The 22,795-nt window shown below is 49.9% G+C and overlaps 2 long non-coding RNA genes and 4 gene segments (V, D, J or C); 4 read left to right on the forward strand and 2 right to left on the reverse strand.

The window, feature by feature from the left end:
- The first annotated feature begins 1,225 nt into the window (after positions 1-1,225).
- Positions 1,226-2,234, forward strand: LOC149917376 (T cell receptor gamma variable 9-like). The segment is given in 2 exon segments: positions 1,226-1,652; positions 1,747-2,234. Coding segments are annotated over 2 exon segments (531 nt in total).
- A 19-nt stretch (positions 2,235-2,253) lies between these two features.
- Positions 2,254-3,285, forward strand: LOC149917377 (immunoglobulin heavy variable 3-30-3-like). The segment is given in 1 exon segment: positions 2,254-3,285. A coding segment is annotated over 1 exon segment (621 nt).
- Positions 3,286-10,656: 7,371 nt separating this feature from the next.
- On the reverse strand, positions 10,657-12,163 carry LOC149917378 (uncharacterized). The gene is made up of 2 exons (XR_016467621.1): positions 11,755-12,163; positions 10,657-11,496 (listed from the first exon to the last, which is right to left on the reverse strand). It is a non-coding gene; the product is annotated as an uncharacterized LOC149917378 (long non-coding RNA).
- A 118-nt stretch (positions 12,164-12,281) lies between these two features.
- LOC149917379 (uncharacterized) lies at positions 12,282-21,073 on the reverse strand. The gene is made up of 3 exons (XR_016467620.1): positions 20,300-21,073; positions 20,040-20,154; positions 12,282-13,528 (listed from the first exon to the last, which is right to left on the reverse strand). It is a non-coding gene; the product is annotated as an uncharacterized LOC149917379 (long non-coding RNA).
- Positions 17,201-17,928, forward strand: LOC149917380 (T cell receptor gamma variable 9-like). The segment is given in 2 exon segments: positions 17,201-17,346; positions 17,441-17,928. Coding segments are annotated over 2 exon segments (531 nt in total).
- On the forward strand, positions 18,084-18,784 carry LOC149917381 (immunoglobulin lambda variable 1-47-like). The segment is given in 1 exon segment: positions 18,084-18,784. A coding segment is annotated over 1 exon segment (621 nt).
- Positions 21,074-22,795: the final 1,722 nt, after the last annotated feature.

A 22,795-nucleotide genomic window follows, 5' to 3' on the forward strand; every position in this document is an offset into this window, starting at 1 on the left:
AGGATCACCAACCAGCAGACCAGGCTGCCCAGAGCCACATCCAGCCTGGCCTTGAATGCCTGCAGGGATGGGGCATCCACAGCCTCCTTGGGCAACCTGTTCCAGTGCCTCACCACCCTCTGTGTGAAAAACTTCCTTCTAATATCCAACCTCCTTTGTGTCAGTTTAAAACCATTCCCCCTCGTCCTATCACTATCCACCCTCCTAAACAGCCATTCCCCCTCCTGTTTATAAGCTCCCTTCAAGTACTGGAAGGCCACAATGAGATCTCCCTGGAGCTTTCTCTTGTCCAAACTAATCTGCCCTTGGTGAAGCCATGCTGGCCCTCTCGGATCACCTTTTGGCTTGCACATGCCATTACATAGCTTCTAGGAAGATCTGCTCCGTAATCTTCCCAGGCACGGAGGTGAGGCTCACTGGTCTGTAGATCCTTGGGTCATCCTTTCTCCCTGTCCTGACAATGGGAGTGACCTTTCCTTTTTGCCAGTCCCTGGTGTCTTCACTGGACAGCCATGATTTTGGAAATATGATGGAGGGCGGCTTGGCAACCACATCAGCTATCTCTTTCGGAACCTTTGAATGCATGTCAGGTGGCCCCATGAATTTACGTACATTCAGTTTCCCAGGGAGGTCTCAGACTTGTTCCACTCTTATAGTGGGATGCAATCCGCTCCTCTCACCTGCACATAGAGCTTCAGGGTCCTGGCAGACACACCAAGCCTGACCACCTGTGAAGACCAAGGCAAAGCTCTCATTGAGTACCTCAGCTTTTTCTACGTCTCAGGACGCCAGCTCTCCATCACAGAAACGAGTGTATTGCTCCTGCTGTCCTGCAGGTGTCCTTCACGTTCATACTAGAAAGCATTTCCATTTCAACTAAGGATGAGCATGTGCCCCAGCCTGCTGAAGTTGTCTTGTTGCCAAAAGCAAAGGAAATGGCTAAGTGTGAAGACAGCTGCCTCACAAGGCAGAGAATAACAGTAGAAATGGCACTGGCTGTGGGACATGCACACCCCTCAGGATCCAGCTGCCTCCTCCAGTACGTTCTCTACATGGGACTGAGCAACTCTCTGATGAATCTTACAGAGAAACATCCTAGGCTAGCACCAAGCAGGCTGACCCATCTGTACTCTGACAATGAGGAGTTGCAAAGGCACAGGAAGCGGCCTCTGACTGTGTTTCTGGCAGCCCACAGCCCTGCAGAACCCCCAGCAGCCAGCACACTGCTTGGCTGCGCTCTCGCTGGGGCAGGGGCTGCAGCCCTGCCCTGCTGCTGCCCTGCTGCCTGCCTGTCTGTGCAGCTCACCAGGGGCAGGACGTGACAAACAGCACACGGGGCTGCGCGGCTGCTGTGGGCAACCCGCCTGCAAGGGGGAGAAGGCAAAGGAAGCGGCACTGGGAAGAGACACGGTCCGGTTTCACCCCAGCTGGCTGCTGGGGGCCGCTGTTGTGGAAATGGCTGCAAGCGCTTCTTGATCCTATCGGCAGGTAGAACAGCCCCATTGGGAATCAGAAAGAAGTGATTTCCACCGCTCGGATCTGCTCTGGGATCTCTCGAGTGCGAGACTGAGGCTGTCCACGCAGGGAAGCCCCAAGGAGAGCAGCAACCATGTGGCTGCTGACAGCTCTCGTGCTGGCAGTTGGTTTCTCCTGTACGTGCCCTGCTCGCCCCGCTGCCTGCATGAATAGCGGGAACCTCTGCTGTTCCAGCTTTGTCTGCCCAGTTTCTCTCTTGCTTCCCCTTAGGTGGCTCTGCACAAGCCCTGCAGCAAAGTCCAGCGTCCATCACCAAGCCTGAAAGCAAAACACTGCTCGTCACCTGCCGCATCTCCATCTCCAACTTTGACAAAGTCTTCATTCACTGGTACCGCAGGAGGCCGGGGGCAGCTCCCAGGCGCATTGCCTACATGGCAACCAGGCTGTTCCTTGACAGTGAGTCCGACGAGGGGAAATTCAGCATCGAGAAGGACCTCGCCAAATCCCAGTGCACCCTGACAGTGGGCAGGCTCACTGCACAAGACGCTGCCACCTACTACTGTGCCATATGGGATGCACAGCAGCAGAGAGCCGTAGGGAACCCGCACAAAGATATGCTCTGCTTCCTGAACCACATCCTAGAATGCCAGGAGACGTGTGGGAATGGCCTCACCTTCCCTCTGCATCTTTATTCGAGGCAAATCCCATGTGGGCTCCAAACTGTTTGCGTTTCATGTACCGTTTGGCCCAGACTGTAAGGTCCCTCTGTTGTGCTGCTTTCTCACAGCATCACCTGCTGGCTGCGCAGGGCCCCTCTCTGGGTGGCCGCTAGTGAGTCACATCCTGCCCTCAGGCACAGCCCCTGTCCCTGCCACAGAGCTGGGGGCTTTCTCTGGGGCACAGGCAAGCAGGCACCACGAGAAGAATGCTGCTGCTGCTGCTGCTGCCACTGCTGGCCCTGGCTGAAGCCTGCTTGCATCCATTCCCCTCCCCGTGGAGGCTCCACTTGCAGCAGCAGCAGAAGGCTGTCCTGCGTACGCCTGCGGGCAGCAGGCTGGCAGTGCTTGCTGCCTTTTCCCTCCTTCTGATACAGGGACATGCACAAGTGCTGCTGCTACAGAGTCCACCATCTGTTACCAAACCGAGATCCAGAACTGTGACTATTGAGTGCAAAGCCGAGGGCATAGCTTACTTCCAGGCTGCCTACATCCACTGGTACCGACAACTGCCTGCCAGAGCTCCTGAATGGCTCCTTTCTGTGACAGGAGAATCACAAGTTTTCTATGATTCGGAATCCTATAGGAACAAGTACTTGTCTTCCAAAACGGGGAACAAATTTTGCTATCTATCAATTCTAAACATCCGTGATGATGATGAAGGTACCTACTACTGTGCCTACTGGGTGTCCCACAGCAGGAGCAGCCTGCAGGCAGCCCTTACAGAAAGCTGGCTGCAACCTGAGCAGCACACTTTCATACAAGTGCCGAGAGCCACAGCTGCCTTCCTGCCCCCATCTCACAGCCTTCAAGACATCCCCACAAGCTGAAGCAGAGGAAGGAATTCCAGACGAAAGCCAAGACAATTACATGGCAATCATGTTCAGAGCTCACTGTCTCTGTCACTATTCTGTGTGGCCTGAGCTCATTGTTTCCTCTCCCTACCAGCAGCAGTCCTGCCCCTAATGTTCAGTTTTTCACGCTGGAATGGCAGCACTAAAGGGCTGATGAAAGATGCTTCTTGAACAGCCCTGGGAATTGGGAGGAGTAGAGAGACCTGGGGAAGTGCACAACTGAACAACCCTGCTTTCTACGCGTGTGCTTAACAAGATTTGTGGGTAAGATTAAATGGAGTGTAGCAGATAGATAGATAGATAGGTGCACACAAAACAGTTACTGGATTGAATATTTTAGGTCCTCTCTACAGTGTTACTGATGGGGTTTCATTTGCTGGTGAATTTCCCGCACACAAATACGCCCTCCCTGGCAATGAGCTGAAGAGCTTCCATTGGATGAGCCATGAGTCATCTCCTCCTCCCAGCTGCTGATGCTTTCTCCACCTGGATGGCTTTATAACACTTCTCCACTGCCTCAGCTCTACATTTCACTCTTGCACACAGCATGTTCTTGCTTCCCTTACTCGCTGTGACTTCATTTTTGTCCCGTAAGTGCCGTTTCCTTTCTCCTCTGCATCCCATGCATAGAGAACACAGTCCCTGCTCCAAGCTTGGTGGGTCCTGGCCTACATGCAGCTCCTCCCTGTTCCCTTGCAGGTGGAGATGCACAGGCTGTACCGGTGCAAAGCCCGGCAGAGCTCAGGCTGTTGGAGGGCAGCTCAGTCACCATGACATGCCTGAGCAGTGAAAACGTTGTGCACTGGTACAGGCAGCTTCCCGGGGAGCCACCCAAGAGGATACTGTACATGTCTGGATCTGCACCTACTTTCGATGACAACAATGACAGAGCGAAGTTTCAAGTGCAGAAAAATCCTTCCAACAGTGTTCTGACAATAAGGAAAGCAACCCGGAGGGATACCGGTACATATCACTGTGCATATTGGTATTATCAAGGCTTCACAGCATTAGATGGGCAAAGGTAAGCTGTACAAAAAGGCACTTGGCACTGTGAACCTCAAGCTCTCAACTCCTGCCAGATGCAGATTCTCCTTTATGCCACCTTTCTCTGGTAATTTTCTGCAGCAGGAGAGTAAAAGCAAAAGATTAACATGGCAAATGCTAAATGAATTATCTCAACTAATTCTCAGAATATTTCTTCTGTACTTACACATACCTGTACCATGCAGAAACTGAACAGTCTCAGTCACTTACGGATAAAAATAGGCAGTTATGGCCAAGAACTGACTGTACTCAGAGCACTCACCTGACAGTGAGCACAGACTGTCTGTGCCTGAGAACAATGCACAGTGGTAAGTATTCCTTATTCATTGAAAGCCGTACAGCAAACAGAGAAACAGATCTCTATCTCCTGGAGGCTCTCATCTGAAAGGAGGCACACACGTGAAACAATGAGAGAAAACTACATGATCTTCTAGATCCTCCTTCATTCTTTTTCTGCTGTCACTGCACTTACTACCAACTCCTTCTGCAGCCCCAAAAGCCCAATTTCATTGTCTCGATTTCTCACCTGATGCACCCAGACAGGACTTCACTCTTCTTCCGTGGGCCTGGTCTCCATTGAGCCTCCACTGAGCAAAGGTCATTGAGTTCTAAGAATTAGTGTCTATGGTCAAAGCCTCCGTTCACCATGCAGAGGAAAGCTGGCATTTGTCTGTCAGTTAGCTCCAAAGCCGAGTACTGAATTTGATTAGAACCCTCAGGCACAACTCCTGTGAGGTGCTGCACTAGAGAGACTGGACCTTCAGCCTCACAGAGATTGCCACGCTGGTGGTTTGGCAAGGCTCTGAACACTGCTTGTGTGTGAATGAATGTGCCATCGTGCCTTTCAGTCCTCGCGTGGGGCAGCGGTTCTTTGCATTTCTCTGAAAAGCAGACAGGACCACCATCTTCTAGACAACCTCAGCTTTCTCCGCCCTTGCTCCTTTCCCAGGCTGCTGTAGCTTCCTGACAAGCACAGCCCCATGTTGATAGGCACAGAAAAACATTGCTGGAGACTTCTCCTCCCACCTGGGGCCCCACTCACACGTCTCTCAGCCTCAACAGCAGCTGAGCAGGAGCAGCAGACATGCTGCTGCTGGCAGCTCTGATGCTTGCAACTGCATGGTCTTGTAAGTGCTTCAGCTTCTTTTTCCTCACAGGCAACCATGGATTTTGCCCTAACAGATGTCTTCCCAAGTGGTTGCTTACCAGTTGCTACTTAATGTCTCTTCTTTTTTGCTTTTCTTTTTTTTCCTTTCTTTTCTTTTCTTATCATTTCTTTTCTACTTTTTCCTTTTTGTAATTCTAGATGGATTTGCACAGGAAACTCCCATACAGAGCCCTGTATCCATCACCATGGCACAAGGAAACGCTGATCTGAAGTGTCATTTTAAGGACTTCTCTGGAAATTTTGATAACACCGTCATACACTGGTATCAACAGAAGGAGAATAAAGCTCCAGTCAGGATGATCTATTTTTCATCAGGGACAGTAGTGGCAGATGAGGGTTTCCAAAGGCACAGATATGGGATTCAAACTATTCCTAGTCAGAAACTTTGCACTCTTACCATAAGAAATGTAATTCCGGATGATGCTGCTACTTACTATTGTGCCTACTGGGACCCTCACTGTGGCAGATGCCAAACAGTCACCTCAACAAATAATTCCTCAGTAGCTCAACCACAGATCATTTGGAATAAACCAGATCAGCTCCCATAGTGTGGATGAGCTGCCCAGCCAGAAGCAGTTCCATCTCTATCTCTCTGAGGATTTGGATTTCTACTTCTCTCAAATGAAGGATTCTGAAGCTATCTGCAAAGTCCATGCTGATCGTTTCTTCACTGACAAAACTATTTGGTGATAGTCTTAACCTGGAAAGCCCTATGGATTGAAAGCAATCTGCCCAGTACACGTCCCTTCTTGCAACAGAAAGCACAAAGTTTCATTTGTAATGATGCCTTCCGGGAGACTTGCTGTGTTAGAAAGCTTCAGGACAAAACTGGGGCAGTAGCTGTCATTTAGACATGAGCTGTGTGAGATCCATCACTGCCATGCGCCAATCGTATTCATCCAGAATCAGCTCTTGGGCAGATTTCTGCTCTGTGGGCAGAAGAATAGCAATGGACTGATGCACATTTCATCTGCCCTGGCAGATTTTGGCCACAGGGATTTAGTCTCGTGTTCTCTCCATACAGTCCCTAGCACAAATGTGACTGTAACTGACTGAGGTTGCCCACACAGCAGATTGCCCTGGGCTGCCGCTGCAAGGAGGACTGTGTGCATGCATCTCTCCCCCTTCTCCTTCAAGTCTGTTCCATCCTTCTCTCCTCCTTGCTCCTGCACTGAAGCCACCCACCTGCCTGACCTGACAGAAAATGAAACCTGGAACTTGAGGGGGAGACTAGCGAGAGTGTGGAGACAGATTCACCCACGAGGTTGCCTCAGATGAAGCGGTCACCCCAAAGCCTCAAGACTGCTTCTACACGTAAGGACAGAAGGGTGATTGTTGTAGGTGACTCCCTTCTGCAAGGAACAGAAGGCCCTATATGCCGGCCCGACCCCACCCGCAGAGAAGTGTGCTGCCTTCCTGGGGCACGGGTCAGGGACATTTCAAAGAAAATTTCTAGGTTGATTCAGCCTTCAGACTACTACCCACTTTTAATAATTCAGGCTGGCAGCGAGGAAGTTGGCAAGGAAAGCCTGAGGTCCATCAAGAAAGACTTCAGGGGAATGGGGCGAATACTAGAAGGAGCTGGGGTGCAGGTGATCTTTTCTTCTACGCCCGTGGTGTCGGGAAAAGGTACAGGGTGGATCCGAAAAACCCAACTCTTAAATAGATGGCTTAAGAGCTGGTGCAGACACAAGAATTTCGGCTTTTTTGACCATGGGGCAATCTACACTGCACCTGGCATGATGGCTGCTGATGCAAGCAGCCTGTCCCTGAGGGGTAAGAGGGTATTAGCTGAAGAATTAGCGGGACTCATTGACAGGTCTTTAAACTAGGAATGAAGGGGGAAGGGGGCAAAATAAAGGCTACTGGGGTTGAACGGTTCATTCGAGGGATTGTACCAAACTCTGTGGGCAATGATGGCAGAGTGCAAAAGGAGGGAGTAGGGCAGGGGGATGCTGGGGATGCTGCTGTTCTAGCGGATCCTGGATCGCTTATGAAGGTGGTGAGACGGACAGCCCGGCTGAAGTGCCTTTATACTAATGCACGAAGCCTGAGTAACAAGAAGGAGGAACTGGAAACTGTGATGCATTCTGAAAGTTATGACATTGTTGCTATCACAGAAACATGGTGGGATGACTCCCACAATTGGGATACTGCCATCGACGGCTATAGACTCTTTAGGAGAGATAGGAGAGGTAGGAAGGGTGGGGGAGTTGCTCTCTATGTCAGAGATTGGATAAACTGTGAGGAGCTCCCCATGAGAAACAGTCAAGAACAGGTTGAGAGCCTGTGGGTTAGGATTAGAGATGGGACTAATAAAGGTCAGCTGGTATTAGGGGTATACTACAGGCCACCTGACCAAGGGGAGGCTGCTGATGAGGCTTTCTTGCTCCAGATGCGTGAGGCGTCTGCCTCACGGGCTCTTGTCCTGGTGGGGGACTTCAACCATCCGGACATTTGTTGGAAAAACCACACGGCGAGCTGCAAGAGCTCCAGAAGGCTCTTGGAATCCATTGATGATAGCTTTCTGGTTCAGGTATTGGACAGACCGACCAGAGGTCAAGCGTTGCTGGACCTGCTGCTCACCAACGCTGAGGAGATCATCAAAGGCGTCAAGGTTGGAGGATGCCTAGGCTCCAGCGATCATGCCCTGGTTGAGTTTGTGATCTCAAGCGATGTGGGCCTGGTAAAGAGCAGGACCAGGACGCTGAACTTTAGAAGAGCAGACTTCAAGCTACTCAATGGAATGCTGGCCAAGATCCCCTGGCGCGCTGCCCTCAAAGATAAGGACGTTGAGGAGAGCTGGCTGCTCTTCAAGGATGCCCTCCTGGCAGCACAAGAGGTCTCCATTCCCCTGATTAAGAAAGTGGGCAGGAGAGGTAGAAAACCGGCATGGCTCAGCAAGGACCTGCTAAGAGAACTGAGGGTGAAGAAAGGGGTGTACAAGCTCTGGAAACAAGGCTGTGTCACCTGGGAAGAAAACAGGGATGCCGTCCGGACTTGCAGACGTGGGATCAGGAAAGCCAAGGCGCAGGCAGAACTGAACTTGGCCAGGGACGTGAAAAACAATAAGAAAACCTTCTACAGGTACATTGGCCAGAAGAGACAGGCCAAAACGGGCGTACCTACTTTGGTAAATTTAAAAGGAGAAATGGCTTCAACAGATGAAGAGAAAGCTGAGGTGCTGAATGAGTTCTTCACCTCGGTCTTCACTGGTGGCCAGGATTCTAGTCTTTTTCATGTCCCTAAGTCTTGCACCCCCATACCTCTATGTGGGGACCAAGGAGGTAAATCCCTCCCCACTGTAAGGGTTGAGCAAGTCCGAGAGTGCCTCCTTAGACTGAATGAGTATAAGTCTATGGGGCCAGATGGCGTGCATCCCAGGGTCCTGAAGGAGCTGGCTGAGGTGGTTGCTGAGCCGCTCTCCATCATATTTGAGAAGTCGTGGCTGTCAGGTAAGGTCCCGGACGATTGGAGGAAGGGTCACGTCACTCCCATTTACAAGAAGGGGAGCAGGGAGGACCCGGGTAACTACAGGCCGGTGAGTCTCACCTCCGTGCCTGGGAAGATTATGGAACAGATCCTCCTGGACAATATGCTTGATCACATAAAGAACGAGCACGTGATCCTAGATAGCCAGCATGGCTTCACCAGGGGAAGGTCATGCTTAACTAATCTTGTGGCCTTCTATGATGGAGTGACGGCATTGGTGGACGAAGGGAAGGCAACTGATGTCATTTACCTGGACCTGAGCAAGGCCTTTGACATGGTCCCCCATCACATCCTCATCTCCAAACTGGAGGGAAGTGGATTTGACGGGTGGACAACTAGATGGATAAGCAATTGGTTGAAAGGCCGCAGACAGAGGGTGGTGGTCAATGGCTCTATGTCCAGGTGGAGGCCGGTAACGAGCGGTGTCCCTCAAGGGTCTGTCTTGGGACCGGTGCTCTTTAACATCTTTATTAATGACATCGATGAGGGAATGGAGTGCACCCTCAGCAAGTTTGCTGATGACACCAAGCTGAGTGGTGCAGTCGATACGGTGGAGGGAATGGAGGCCATTCAGAGGGACCTTGACAGGCTGGAAAGCTGGGCTCGGGTGAACCTAATGAGGTTCAATAAGGCAAAGTGCAAGGTTTTGCACTTGGGCCGGAAGAACCCCAGGCACCTGTACAGGCTGGGGGGAGTTGTCCTTGAGAGCAGCTCGGCAGAGAAAGACCTAGGGGTCCTGATAGATGAGAAACTTAACATGAGCCAGCAGTGCGCTCTGGCAGCCCGGAAAGCAAATGGGATCCTGGGCTCCATCAGGAGAGGGGTGGTCAGCAGGGATAGGGAGGTGATTGTCCCTCTCTACTCTGCTCTTGTGAGGCCCCATCTGGAGTACTGTGTTCAGGTGTGGAGCCCTCAGTACAAAAAAGACATGGAGATTTTGGAAAGGGTCCAGAGGAGGGCCACGAAGATGATCAGGGGGCTGGAGCACCTCCCCTATGAGGACAGGCTGAGGGATTTGGGTTTGTTCAGCCTGGAGAAGAGAAGGTTGCGGGGCGACCTCATTGCAGCCTTTCAGTATCTGAAGGGAACTTACTCCCAGGAGGGGAGTAAACTCTTCATAAGGGCTGATAATAGCAGGACACGGGGAAATGGTTTTAAGTTAAAAGAGGGAAGATTTAGGTTGGATGTTAGGGGGAAGTTTTTTACTAGGAGGGTGGTTAGGTCCTGGAACAGGCTGCCCAGGGATGTTGTTGATGCCCCGTCCTTGGAGGTGTTCAAGACCAGGTTGGACGAGGCTCTGGGCAACCTGATCTAGTAAAGGTGTATGTTTGGTGGCCCTGCTAGGCAGGGGGGTTGGAACTACATGATCCTTGAGGTCCCCTCCAACCCAGGTCATTCTGTGATTCTGTGATTCTGTGATTCTGTGATTCTGTGAAACGGCCTTTGCCATTGGTATTTACTAGAAAGAGAGGCCGTTGTCCCTTCTCCGAGCAATATGTGCTTAACACCGCATTGCCACGTGTCTTTCTGCTTTTGTTTTCCAGTCTTTCTCTCCAAGAAGTGTTTGCATTTCTTCTGAGGCTCAGAACTGAAATCCTGTGGCTGTGCATTTCCTGCCACGCTCCAAATCAAAGGCAGGGCACACGCTCACGGTGCTGCTGCCCGTTGCTGGAAGCTGATACCTACCGGCTCTTCAGCGGAGAAAAACTATGCACAGGAAAAACATCGCTGGAGACTTCTCCTCCCACCTGGGGCCCCACTCACACATCTCTCAGTCTCAACAGCAGCTGAGCAGGAGCAGCAGACATGCTGCTGCTGGCAGCTCTGATGCTTGCAACTGCATGGTCTTGTAAGTGCTTCAGCTTCTTTTTCCTCACGGGTTCCCATGGGTGACATAACAGATATCTTCCCAAGTGCAATGTTGCCACTGAATCATGATTACTTCTTTTACCTTTCTTTTTCTTATTTGTTTGTTTTTTCCCCCACAGAACTTCCATCCCCACAGACTCCCACTTGGTGCTGTCTCCATCCAAGGCCCCATTCATTCTGCTCCTCCACAGCAGCAAAGTGGAAGCAGCAAACATGCAGCTGCTGGCAGCTCTTATGACCACAACCACTCTGTCTTGTACATTCTGCTTTCTTAAGCTTCCTTTTCCTCACAGCAACCCATGGATGAGTTCAAAGATATCTTTCCACATCCCTGACTGTCACTGAATAACAATTTCTCCTCTTTTTTTCTTATTTCCTAGATGAATTTGCATGGAAAGTTCCCATTCAGAGCCCTCTATCCATCACCAAGTCACAAGGAAGTGTACGTCTGCAGTGTCGTTTTGGAGACTTGTTTGGACATTTTGATGACACCGTCATACACTGGTATCAACAAAAGGAGAATACACCTCCAGAGAGGCTAGTCTTCTTTGCATCAGGCTTGTGGTCCACCTGCTGTCGTCCAGGACCCAGGGTCCTTCACCATAGAGCTCCTTTCCAGCATGTCAATCACAAACCAATTCTGAAGCATGTGCTTAATGCCCGCTCCTGTTGAAGCTGGTGCCATTATTAGCACTCCAGTCTTCAAACACATCCAGCCTTTCTAAGGGCAAAACTCTTCATTGCCTTAGGATTAACACATCAGCACGGGAAACTCAACTGCTCCATTGGCATGCTTTGCCTAATCATGGCAGAAATCGACTGATTCTTGAGGAAAGCTGACACAGCCTTGATTTTCTGGTCCAGCCGTTGTGATCCCCTAGGAAAGGAGGCCCAGAAAAAGAACTACAGTGAGTGAATGCAAAACAATATTCTTGCAAATCCCAAGTACTTCAAAGAAACATATCATCCCGCCTCCCCTGTAGTCTACTCTGCTCCACAAGTAGGAGACTCTTAACCCCCTGGAAATACAATTTACCTGTTTTGGGTACTGCAAAATCCCAAGGAGGCCAATTTGCTTTGGAGATTTACTCCCTCTTATCTACCACAAATGCAGATGTGCTTTTTATAAACTCACCTGAACGCTTGCTCCCCGACTCTCCCTGCTCCCAGCGGGACATCTGGGGACAAATTCCTTTGCTCTGCTGCACAGGGTCACCATCAGCCCCCAAAGGGGTCAACTCCTCCCCCCATGAAACACAGCTCATTGTACGGGCAGCAATTTCCTGTTCTCAGTCTCAACAGCAGCCGAGAAGGACAAGCAACCATGCTGCTGCTGGCTGCCCTTGTGGCCACAACCACTTGGTCTTGTTCGTACTTTTTCTTAAGCTTACTTCTCCTCACAGGAACCCGAGGATGAGCTAAAAGGCATTATCCCAAATCCACAACCAACACTAAATAACATATTTTCTGCACTCTTTTTTTTTCCATTTTTTTCCTAGGTGCGTTTGTGTGGGAAATTCCCATACAGAGCCCCGTATCCATCACCAAGTCACGAGGAAGCATACGTCTGCAATGCCATTTTAAAGAGTTCTCTGGAAATTTTGATAACACTGCCATACACTGGTATCAACAAAAGGAGAATACACCTCCAGAGAGGCTAGTCTTCTTTGCATCAGGGAAAACTGCAGTTGAAAGTGGCTTTCAAGGAAACAAGTACGTGGTTAATGAAGTTTCTAGTCAGAAACTGTTCATTCTTACAATAAACGATGTAAGTCCAGATGATGCTGCTACATACTACTGTGCCTACTGGGACCCACACCTGGATAGATGCTATAAGACCATCAAGCCACAAAACTCCTTCAAACACTCAACTTCAACTTCAGTCTGAACCACAGCACCGTTACTGCCTCACTGCCCCAGCCTTCTCACTCCATCTGCTATCAGCTTCTACCCAGAGCAAATACTGCATGGATGCAGAGAATCACAAACAATAAAGGGCTGGAAAGGACCTCTGGACATCATCCAGTCCATCCTCCCTGCTAAAGCAGATTCCCTAGAGAGGGGAAGAGTCCAAGAAGGTCCTGAATGTCACCAGAGGACACTCCCCACCCTCTCTGGGCAGCCAGCTCCTTTGCTCTGACACCCTCAAAGAAAAGAAGAGGTTATTCCTCAAGTTCAGATGGAACCACCCGTGTTCCGGTTTGTAGCACATCTTGCCCCTTGTCCTGTTGCTGGGCAACACTGAAGAGCCTGGCCCACCCATCTGACTCCCACCCTTAAGATATTTACAAGCGTTGATAAGATCCCCTCTCCGTCTCCTCCAGGCTGAGTAGTCCCAGGTCCTTCAGCCTTTCCTCATAAGGCAGATGTTCCACCCCCCTAATCACCTTTGTGGCCCACCACTGGGCTCCCGAGAAGCTCCCTGCTTTCCTTGAGCTGAGAAGCCCAGAAGAGAACACGGCACTCCAGATGTGGGGTCGCCAGGGCAGGGCAGAAAGCGAGGATCACCTCCCTCAACCTGCTGGCCACACTCTTCTCAATCCACCCCAGGATCCCATTGGCCTTCTTGGCCACAGGGGCACACTGATGGCTTGTGGTCCACCTGCTGTCGTCCAGGACCCAGGGTCCTTCTCCATAGAGCTCCTTTCCAGCATGTCAATCACAAACCAATTCTGATGCATGTGCTTAATGCCCGCTCCTGTTGAAGCTGGTGCCATTATTAGCACTCCAGTCTTCAAACACATCCAGCCTTTCTAAGGGCAAAACTCTTCATTGCCTTAGGATTAACACATCAGCACGGGAAACTCAACTGCTCCATTGGCATGCTTTGCCTAATCATGGCAGAAATCGACTGATTCTTGAGGAAAGCTGACACAGCCTTGATTTTCTGGTCCAGCCGTTGTGATCCCCTAGGAAAGGAGGCCCAGAAAAAGAACTACAGTGAGTGAATGCAAAACAATATTCTTGCAAATCCCAAGTACTTCAAAGAAACATATCATCCCGCCTCCCCTGTAGTCTACTCTGCTCCACAAGTAGGAGACTCTTAACCCCCTGGAAATACAATTTACCTGTTTTGGGTACTGCAAAATCCCAAGGAGGCCAATTTGCTTTGGAGATTTACTCCCTCTTATCTACCACAAATGCAGATGTGCTTTTTATAAACTCACCTGAACGCTTGCTCCCCGACTCTCCCTGCTCCCAGCGGGACATCTGGGGACAAATTCCTTTGCTCTGCTGCACAGGGTCACCATCAGCCCCCAAAGGGGTCAACTCCTCCCCCCATGAAACACAGCTCATTGTACGGGCAGCAATTTCCTGTTCTCAGTCTCAACAGCAGCCGAGAAGGACAAGCAACCATGCTGCTGCTGGCTGCCCTTGTGGCCACAACCACTTGGTCTTGTTCGTACTTTTTCTTAAGCTTACTTCTCCTCACAGGAACCCGAGGATGAGCTAAAAGGCATTATCCCAAATCCACAACCAACACTAAATAACATATTTTCTGCACTCTTTTTTTTCCATTTTTTTCCTAGGTGCGTTTGTGTGGGAAATTCCCATACAGAGCCCCGTATCCATCACCAAGTCACGAGGAAGCATACGTCTGCAATGCCATTTTAAAGAGTTCTCTGGAAATTTTGATAACACTGCCATACACTGGTATCAACAAAAGGAGAATAAAACCCTGGGGAGGATCATCTACTTCACATCAGGAGCAACTGTAGTAGATGAGAGCTTCCAAAGGCACAGATACATGATTCAAACTATTTCTAGACAGAAACTTTGCATTCTTACCATAAGAAATGTACTTCTAGACGACGCTGCTACCTACTATTGTGCCTACTGGGTCCCACACTACAACAGAAGCCCAACAATCACCTCAACCAATACTCCTCCAGCAGCTCAACCACAAACCATTTGAAAGATCCCAACTCACTTCCCCACCATGGAGGAGTCTCCTGAACATGTGGGGAGGATTTCCTCATTGCTGACCAGCTCCTTGCAGATGTCAGCTTCCAGAAGATGAGGATTTCAAGCAAGCCAAGGGGGGCAAGGCTGAAGCAAACAGTGGATGTCTAAAACATAACCCAACCTCAGCACTTCAGGTGCTCTTCCTTTTTCCTCAGGCATAGCCTTGAACTCTTTGTAATGGTTCAGCTTGGATACAAAGGAAAAATTTCTTCTCAGAAAGAGTGGTGATATGTTGGAATAGGCTGCTCTAGTAAGTGGTGGAGTCCCCATCCCTGGAAGCTTTCAAGAAAAGGGTAGATGTGGCACTTAGGGACGTGCTTTGTCAACATGGATGACAGTTGGACTAGATGATCGTAGCAGTCTTTTCCAACCTTCATGATTCTACGATTTCTTCAGTACAAAGCAGTGCCTTAACATGCTCTTGTTCCTGGTGATGACTGAAGAGGCTCAAAGCCTTTTGCTTTTTCATAAGAAAACAAAGAGAGATCTTGAGCTTGAAGGGTCCTAAGATTTTCAGTGAAGGAAAAAGTCTTATGTTGATTTAGAAGATAGCAACTGAGGGAGAAGGAAGATTTGCTATTCATTCCTCCGGAGACCTGGAGATGAGGATTTTTCTCCTTTTTCAAGCTGTGTCAGTCTCTTTCCCCATCCTTCTTGCTTTCACTTTCTGTGTTTCACTCCCAGTCATCGCAGTAACAACACATCTGAATCACAACAGAAGTGCGGACGCTGCAATGCCAAAGCCAGTCCCAACAAAAACAGCTTTCCTCCTTTAAGAACACCTGTCCCTATTTATGCCTTTAAGCAATGTGTGCCTCTTAGCTTCTGATTCAGTGTTCACGTTGACCCTCATGGCTGTGAAAGTAATCCACACAAGTTTTTCCCTATCATCAGGCCTTTCTTCAGTATTTTCCTTTACTGTGGTACAACTGAGACTCTCCCCACTTTCTTCTTTGAACTGTAACTCGTTGAAGAACAGTAGCCTGGTGGCTCAAGAAGTGACACAATTTCATGTATGTATCAGGTGTCCAAACTGGCCATGGCTATTGCTGGATTTTGTCCTGCAAAGGCTTGCAAGCTAAAGACACACTGAGGAACTGGACAGTCTTTCTGCGGCACACAGTGCTTTGCTTTCTGTGTTTCTAACTATGAGACCTCCCTGTGAGACACACTGCTGTGGGCACAATCCAGTCCCTGCAAGAACAGCCAAGGTGGCAGTGGCATCCTTCACAGTGTGACTCGGGACACAGCTGGGGAAGAACTGGTCAGCCTCTTTCTCTGCCTATCTTATTTCTGGTATTGCATGTCAGTTTTCATAAAAATAATAGAATCTCTTCAGTTGGAAAAGCCCCATAAGATCGTCAAATCCACCCATCCATCTAGCACTTCTAAGTCCAGTACTAATCCGTGTCCCTAATGGCTTTTAAATACCTGCAGAGATGGGGACTCCACCATTTATTTCACTGGGCAGCCTGTTCAACAGTTGTGCCCAGAAGAATTTAGAGTAGACAACTGTTTCTCTTGCATCTGCTTAAACCATCTGCAGTCCGGTTCCTCTCTGCAGACACAAACCGTACGTTCTTAGCCTCCATTGGTTTGCAGTCATTAGGGCACACAAGGTCCCAGAAGTGTTCAGACTTTTTCTTTGAAATGCCAAGCTAAGCATGCAGGCTGGTTGACAGTCCCAGGGTTTTCTCAGATGTTATCTTGGGCTGTCCTGAAAGGAACAAGCGTGCAAAGGAAAAGCCTTCATCACCCTTCTGCTGATACAGGAAAAGAGGAGCCATACAGCATCAGAGACTCTCACAGGAAAGGGGAGCTTTGCTGAAAAATGTTGATGGCTGACTGTAACCAGGCAGAGAGAAAGGCAGAGCTCCTGAAGTTGCTCAGTGGTACATAGATTTGAGTTTTCTGGGCAAAGAAGTCAGCTCGAGCAAGTTGCAGTTTCATCACAGGATAGTTTTATAAAGCAAAGATTTAAGAAAAAGCAATCCCTCTTTGTGTCAGAAGGCGGATATTGTTAAGACTTGGAATAGCAACAACTCCAGGTTTACCCTGTGTTTGTCTGCACCTTCCAGACAGAGCAGGAAGGAAAACCTGAACCTGCACTGCAGCAGTCCAACTTCCTCCAAGCTCCTGGTGCCTGTATGCCCTGAAGCAGCAACGGGCAGGCTCAAGGCCAGCACAGCACTCCTGTTCATCTTCCAGCTCTTTGGACACCTATGAATTAAACTTACATCTTTCCCCCTTCTCACCAGACCACATGCATTCTTTCCGACAGCTCTGGATTTTCACTACCAACACGTTGGCCATTTGGCAGAACCCCCAGCAGCCAGCACACTGCTTGGCTGCGCTCTCGCTGGGGCAGGGGCTGCAGCCCTGCCCTGCTGCTGCCCTGCTGCCTGCCTGTCTGTGCAGCTCACCAGGGGCAGGACGTGACAAACAGCACACGGGGCTGCGCGGCTGCTGTGGGCAACCCGCCTGCAAGGGGGAGAAGGCAAAGGAAGCGGCACTGGGAAGAGACACGGTCCGGTTTCACCCCAGCTGGCTGCTGGGGGCCGCTGTTGGCTGCAAGCGCTTCTTGATCCTATCGGCAGGTAGAACAGCCCCATTGGGAATCAGAAAGAAGTGATTTCCACCGCTCGGATCTGCTCTGGGATCTCTCGAGTGCGAGACTGAGGCTGTCCACGCAGGGAAGCCCCAAGGAGAGCAGCAACCATGTGGCTGCTGACAGCTCTCGTGCTGGCAGTTGGTTTCTCCTGTACGTGCCCTGCTCGCCCCGCTGCCTGCATGAATAGCGGGAACCTCTGCTGTTCCAGCTTTGTCTGCCCAGTTTCTCTCTTGCTTCCCCTTAGGTGGCTCTGCACAAGCCCTGCAGCAAAGTCCAGCGTCCATCACCAAGCCTGAAAGCAAAACACTGCTCGTCACCTGCCGCATCTCCATCTCCAACTTTGACAAAGTCTTCATTCACTGGTACCGCAGGAGGCCGGGGGCAGCTCCCAGGCGCATTGCCTACATGGCAACCAGGCTGTTCCTTGACAGTGAGTCCGACGAGGGGAAATTCAGCATCGAGAAGGACCTCGCCAAATCCCAGTGCACCCTGACAGTGGGCAGGCTCACTGCACAAGACGCTGCCACCTACTACTGTGCCATATGGGATGCACAGCAGCAGAGAGCCGTAGGGAACCCGCACAAAGACATGCTCTGCTTCCTGAACCACATCCTAGAATGCCAGGAGACGTGTGGGAATGGCCTCACCTTCCCTCTGCATCTTTATTCGAGGCAAATCCCATGTGGGCTCCAAACTGTTTGCGTTTCATGTACCGTTTGGCCCAGACTGTAAGGTCCCTCTGTTGTGCTGCTTTCTCACAGCATCACCTGCTGGCTGCGCAGGGCCCCTCTCTGGGTGGCCGCTAGTGAGTCACATCCTGCCCTCAGGCACAGCCCCTGTCCCTGCCACAGAGCTGGGGGCTTTCTCTGGGGCACAGGCAAGCAGGCACCACGAGAAGAATGCTGCTGCTGCTGCTGCTGCCACTGCTGGCCCTGGCTGAAGCCTGCTTGCATCCATTCCCCTCCCCGTGGAGGCTCCACTTGCAGCAGCAGCAGGAGGCTGTCCTGCGTACGCCTGCGGGCAGCAGGCTGGCAGTGCTTGCTGCCTTTTCCCTCCTTCTGATACAGGGACATGCACAAGTGCTGCTGCAACAGAGTCCACCATCTGTTACCAAACCGAGATCCAGAACTGTGACTATTGAGTGCAAAGCCGAGGGCATAGCTAACTTCCAGGCTGCCTACATCCACTGGTACCGACAACTGCCTGCCAGAGCTCCTGAACGGCTCCTTTCTGTGACAGGAGAATCACAAGTTTCCTATGATTCGGAATCCTATAGGAACAAGTACTTGTCTTCCAAAACGGGGAACAAATTTTGCTATCTATCAATTCTAAACATCCGTGATGATGATGAAGGTACCTACTACTGTGCCTACTGGGTGTCCCACAGCAGGAGCAGCCTGCAGGCAGCCCTTACAGAAAGCTGGCTGCAACCTGAGCAGCACACTTTCATACAAGTGCCGAGAGCCACAGCTGCCTTCCTGCCCCCATCTCTCAGCCTTCAAGACATCCCCACAAGCTGAAGCAGAGGAAGGAATTCCAGACGAAAGCCAAGACAATTACATGGCAATCATGTTCAGAGCTCACTGTCTCTGTCACTATTCTGTGTGGCCTGAGCTCATTGTTTCCTCTTCCTACCAGCAGCAGTCCTGCCCCTAATGTTCAGTTTTTCACGCTGGAATGGCAGCACTAAAGGGCTGATGAAAGATGCTTCTTGAACAGCCCTGGGAATTGGGAGGAGTAGAGAGACCTGGGGAAGGGCACAACTGAACAACCCTGCTTTCTAGGCGTGTGCTTAACAAGATTTGTGGGTAAGATTAAATGGAGTGTAGCAGATAGATAGATAGATAGGTGCACACAAAACAGTTACTGGATTGAATATTTTAGGTCCTCTCTACAGTGTTACTGATGGGGTTTCATTTGCTGGTGAATTTCCCGCACACAAATACGCCCTCCCTGGCAATGAGCTGAAGAGCTTCCATTGGATGAGCCATGAGTCATCTCCTCCTCCCAGCTGCTGATGCTTTCTCCACCTGGATGGCTTTATAACACTTCTCCACTGCCTCAGCTCTACATTTCACTCTTGCACACAGCATGTTCTTGCTTCCCTTACTCGCTGTGACTTCATTTTGGTCCCGTAAGTGCCGTTTCCTTTCTCCTCTGCATCCTGTGCATGGAGAACACAGTCCCTGCTCCAAGCTTGGTGGGTCCTGGCCTACATGCAGCTCCTCCCTGTTCCCTTGCAGGTGGAGATGCACAGGCTGTACCGGTGCAAAGCCCGGCAGAGCTCAGGCTGTTGGAGGGCAGCTCAGTCACCATGACATGCCTGAGCAGTGAAAAGGTTGTGCACTGGTACAGGCAGCTTCCCGGGGAGCCACCCAAGAGGATACTGTACATGTCCGGATCCTCACCTACCTTCGATGACAACAATGACAGAGCGAAGTTTCAAGTGCAGAAAAATCCTTCCAACAGTGTTCTGATAATAAGGAAAGCAACCCGGAGGGATACCGGTACATATCACTGTGCATATTGGTATTACCAAGGCTTCACAGCATTAGATGGGCAAAGGTAAGCTGTACAAAAAGGCACTTGGCACTGTGAACCTCAAGCTCTCAACTCCTGCCAGATGCAGATTCTCCTTTATGCCACCTTTCTCTGGTGATTTTCTGCAGCAGGAGAGCAAAAGCAAAAGATTAACATGCTAAATGAATTATCTCAACTAATTCTCAGAATATTTCTTCTGTACTTACACATACCTGTACCACGCAGAAACTGAACAGTCTCAGTCACTTACGGATAAAAATAGGCAGTTATGGCCAAGAACTGACTGTACTCAGAGCACTCACCTGACAGTGAGCACAGACTGTCTGTGCCTGAGAACAATGCACAGTGGTAAGTATTCCTTATTCATTGAAAGCCGTACAGCAGAGGAACATATCTCTATCTCCTGGAGGCTCTCATCTGAAAGGAGGCACACACGTGAAACAATGAGAGAAAACTACATGATCTTCTAGATCCTCCTTCATTCTTTTTCTGCTGTCACTGCACTTACTACCAACTCCTTCTGCAGCCCCAAAAGCCCAATTTCATTGACTCGATTTCTCACCTGATGCATCCAGACAGGACTTCACTCTTCTTCCGTGGGCCTGGTCTCCATTGAGCCTCCACTGAGCAAAGGTCATTGAGTTCTAAGAATTAGTGTCTATGGTCAAAGCCTCTGTTCACCATGCAGAGGAAAGCTGGCATTTGTCTGTCAGTTAGCTCCAAAGCCGAGTACTGAATTTGATTAGAACCCTCAGGCACAACTCCTGTGAGGTGCTGCACTAGAGAGACTGGACCTTCAGCCTCACAGAGATTGCCACGCTGGTGGTTTGGCAAGGCTCTGAACACTGCTTGTGTGTGAATGAATGTGCCATCGTGCCTTTCAGTCCTCGCGTGGGGCAGCGGTTCTTTGCATTTCTCTGAAAAGCAGACAGGACCACCATCTTCTAGACAACCTCAGCTTTCTCCGCCCTTGCTCCTTTCCCAGGCTGCTGTAGCTTCCTGACAAGCACAGCCCCATGTTGATAGGCACAGAAAAACATTGCTGGAGACTTCTCCTCCCACCTGGGGCCCCACTCACACGTCTCTCAGCCTCAACAGCAGCTGAGCAGGAGCAGCAGACATGCTGCTGCTGGCAGCTCTGATGCTTGCAACTGCATGGTCTTGTAAGTGCTTCAGCTTCTTTTTCCTCACAGGCAACCATGGATTTTGCCCTAACAGATGTCTTCCCAAGTGGTTGCTTACCAGTCGCTACTTAATGTCTCTTCTTTTTTGCTTTTCTTTTTTTTCCTTTCTTTTCTTTTCTTATCATTTCTTTTCTACTTTTTCCTTTTTGTAATTCTAGATGGACATGCACAGGAAACTCCCATACAGAGCCCTGTATCCATCACTATGGCACAAGGAAACGCTGATCTGAAGTGTCATTTTAAGGACTTCTCTGGAAATTTTGATAACACCGTCATACACTGGTATCAACAGAAGGAGAATAAAGCTCCAGTCAGGATGATCTACTACACATCAGGGAGGGCAGAAGTAGAAGAAGGGTTTCAAAAGTACAGATATAGGATTCAAACTATTTCTAGTCAGAAACTTTGCACTCTTACCATAAGAAATGTAATTCGGGATGATGCTGCTACTTACTATTGTGCCTACTGGGACCCTCACTGTGGCAGATGTCAAACAATCACCTCAGCAAATACTTCCTCAGCAGCAAAACCACAGATCATTTGGAATAATCTGGTGCCGGGCAGATTTCTGCTCTGTGGGCAGAAGAATAGCAATGGACTGATGCACATTTCATCTGCCCTGGCAGATTTTGGCCACAGGGATTTAGTCTCGTGTTCTCTCCATACAGTCTGTAGCACAAATGTGACTGTAACTGACTGAGGTTGCCCACACAGCAGATTGCCCTGGGCTGCCGCTGCAAGGAGGACTGTGTGCATGCATCTCTCCCCCTTCTCCTTCAAGTCTGTTCCATCCTTCTCTCCTCCTTGCTCCTGCACTGAAGCCACCCACCTGCCTGACCTGACAGAAAATGAAACGGCCTTTGCCATTGCTATTTACTGAAAAGAGAGGCCGTTGTCCCTTCTCTGAGCAATATGTGCTTAACACCGCATTGCCACGTGTCTTTCTGCTTTTGTTTTCCAGTCTTTCTCTCCAAGAAGTGTTTGCATTTCTTCTGAGGCTCAGAACTGAAATCCTGTGGCTGTGCATTTCCTGCCACGCTCCAAATCAAAGGCAGGGCACACGCTCACGGTGCTGCTGCCCGTTGCTGGAAGCTGATACCTACCGGCTCTTCAGCGGAGAAAAACTATGCACAGGAAAAACATCGCTGGAGACTTCTCCTCCCACCTGGGGCCCCACTCACATATCTCTCAGTCTCAACAGCAGCTGAGCAGGAGCAGCAGACATGCTGCTGCTGGCAGCTCTGATGCTTGCAACTGCATGGTCTTGTAAGTGCTTCAGCTTCTTTTTCCTCACGGGTTCCCATGGGTGACATAACAGATATCTTCCCAAGTGCAATGTTGCCACTGAATTACATGATTACTTCTTTTACCTTTCTTTTTCTTATTTGTTTGTTTTTTCCCCCGCAGAACTTCCATCACCACAGACTCCCACTTGGTGCTGTCTCCATCCAAGGCCCCATTCATTCTGCTCCTCCACAGCAGCAAAGTGGAAGCAGCAAACATGCAGCTGCTGGCAGCTCTTACGACCACAACCACTCTGTCTTGTACATTCTGCTTTCTTAAGCTTCCTTTTCCTCACAGCAACCCATGGATGAGTTCAAAGATATCTTTCCACATCCCTGACTGTCACTGAATAACAATTTCTCCTCTTTTTTTCTTATTTCCTAGATGAATTTGCATGGAAAGTTCCCATTCAGAGCCCTCTATCCATCACCAAGTCACAAGGAAGTGTGCGTCTGCAGTGTCGTTTTGGAGACTTGTTTGGACATTTTGATGACACCGTCATACACTGGTATCAACAAAAGGAGAATACACCTCCAGAGAGGCTACTCTTCTTTGCAGCAGGGAAAACTGCAGTTGAAAGTGGCTTTCAA

Source organism: Phasianus colchicus, chromosome 6 (assembly GCF_987193195.1).
Source record: "Phasianus colchicus chromosome 6, bPhaCol1.hap1.1, whole genome shotgun sequence".
NCBI lineage: Eukaryota > Metazoa > Chordata > Aves > Galliformes > Phasianidae > Phasianus > Phasianus colchicus.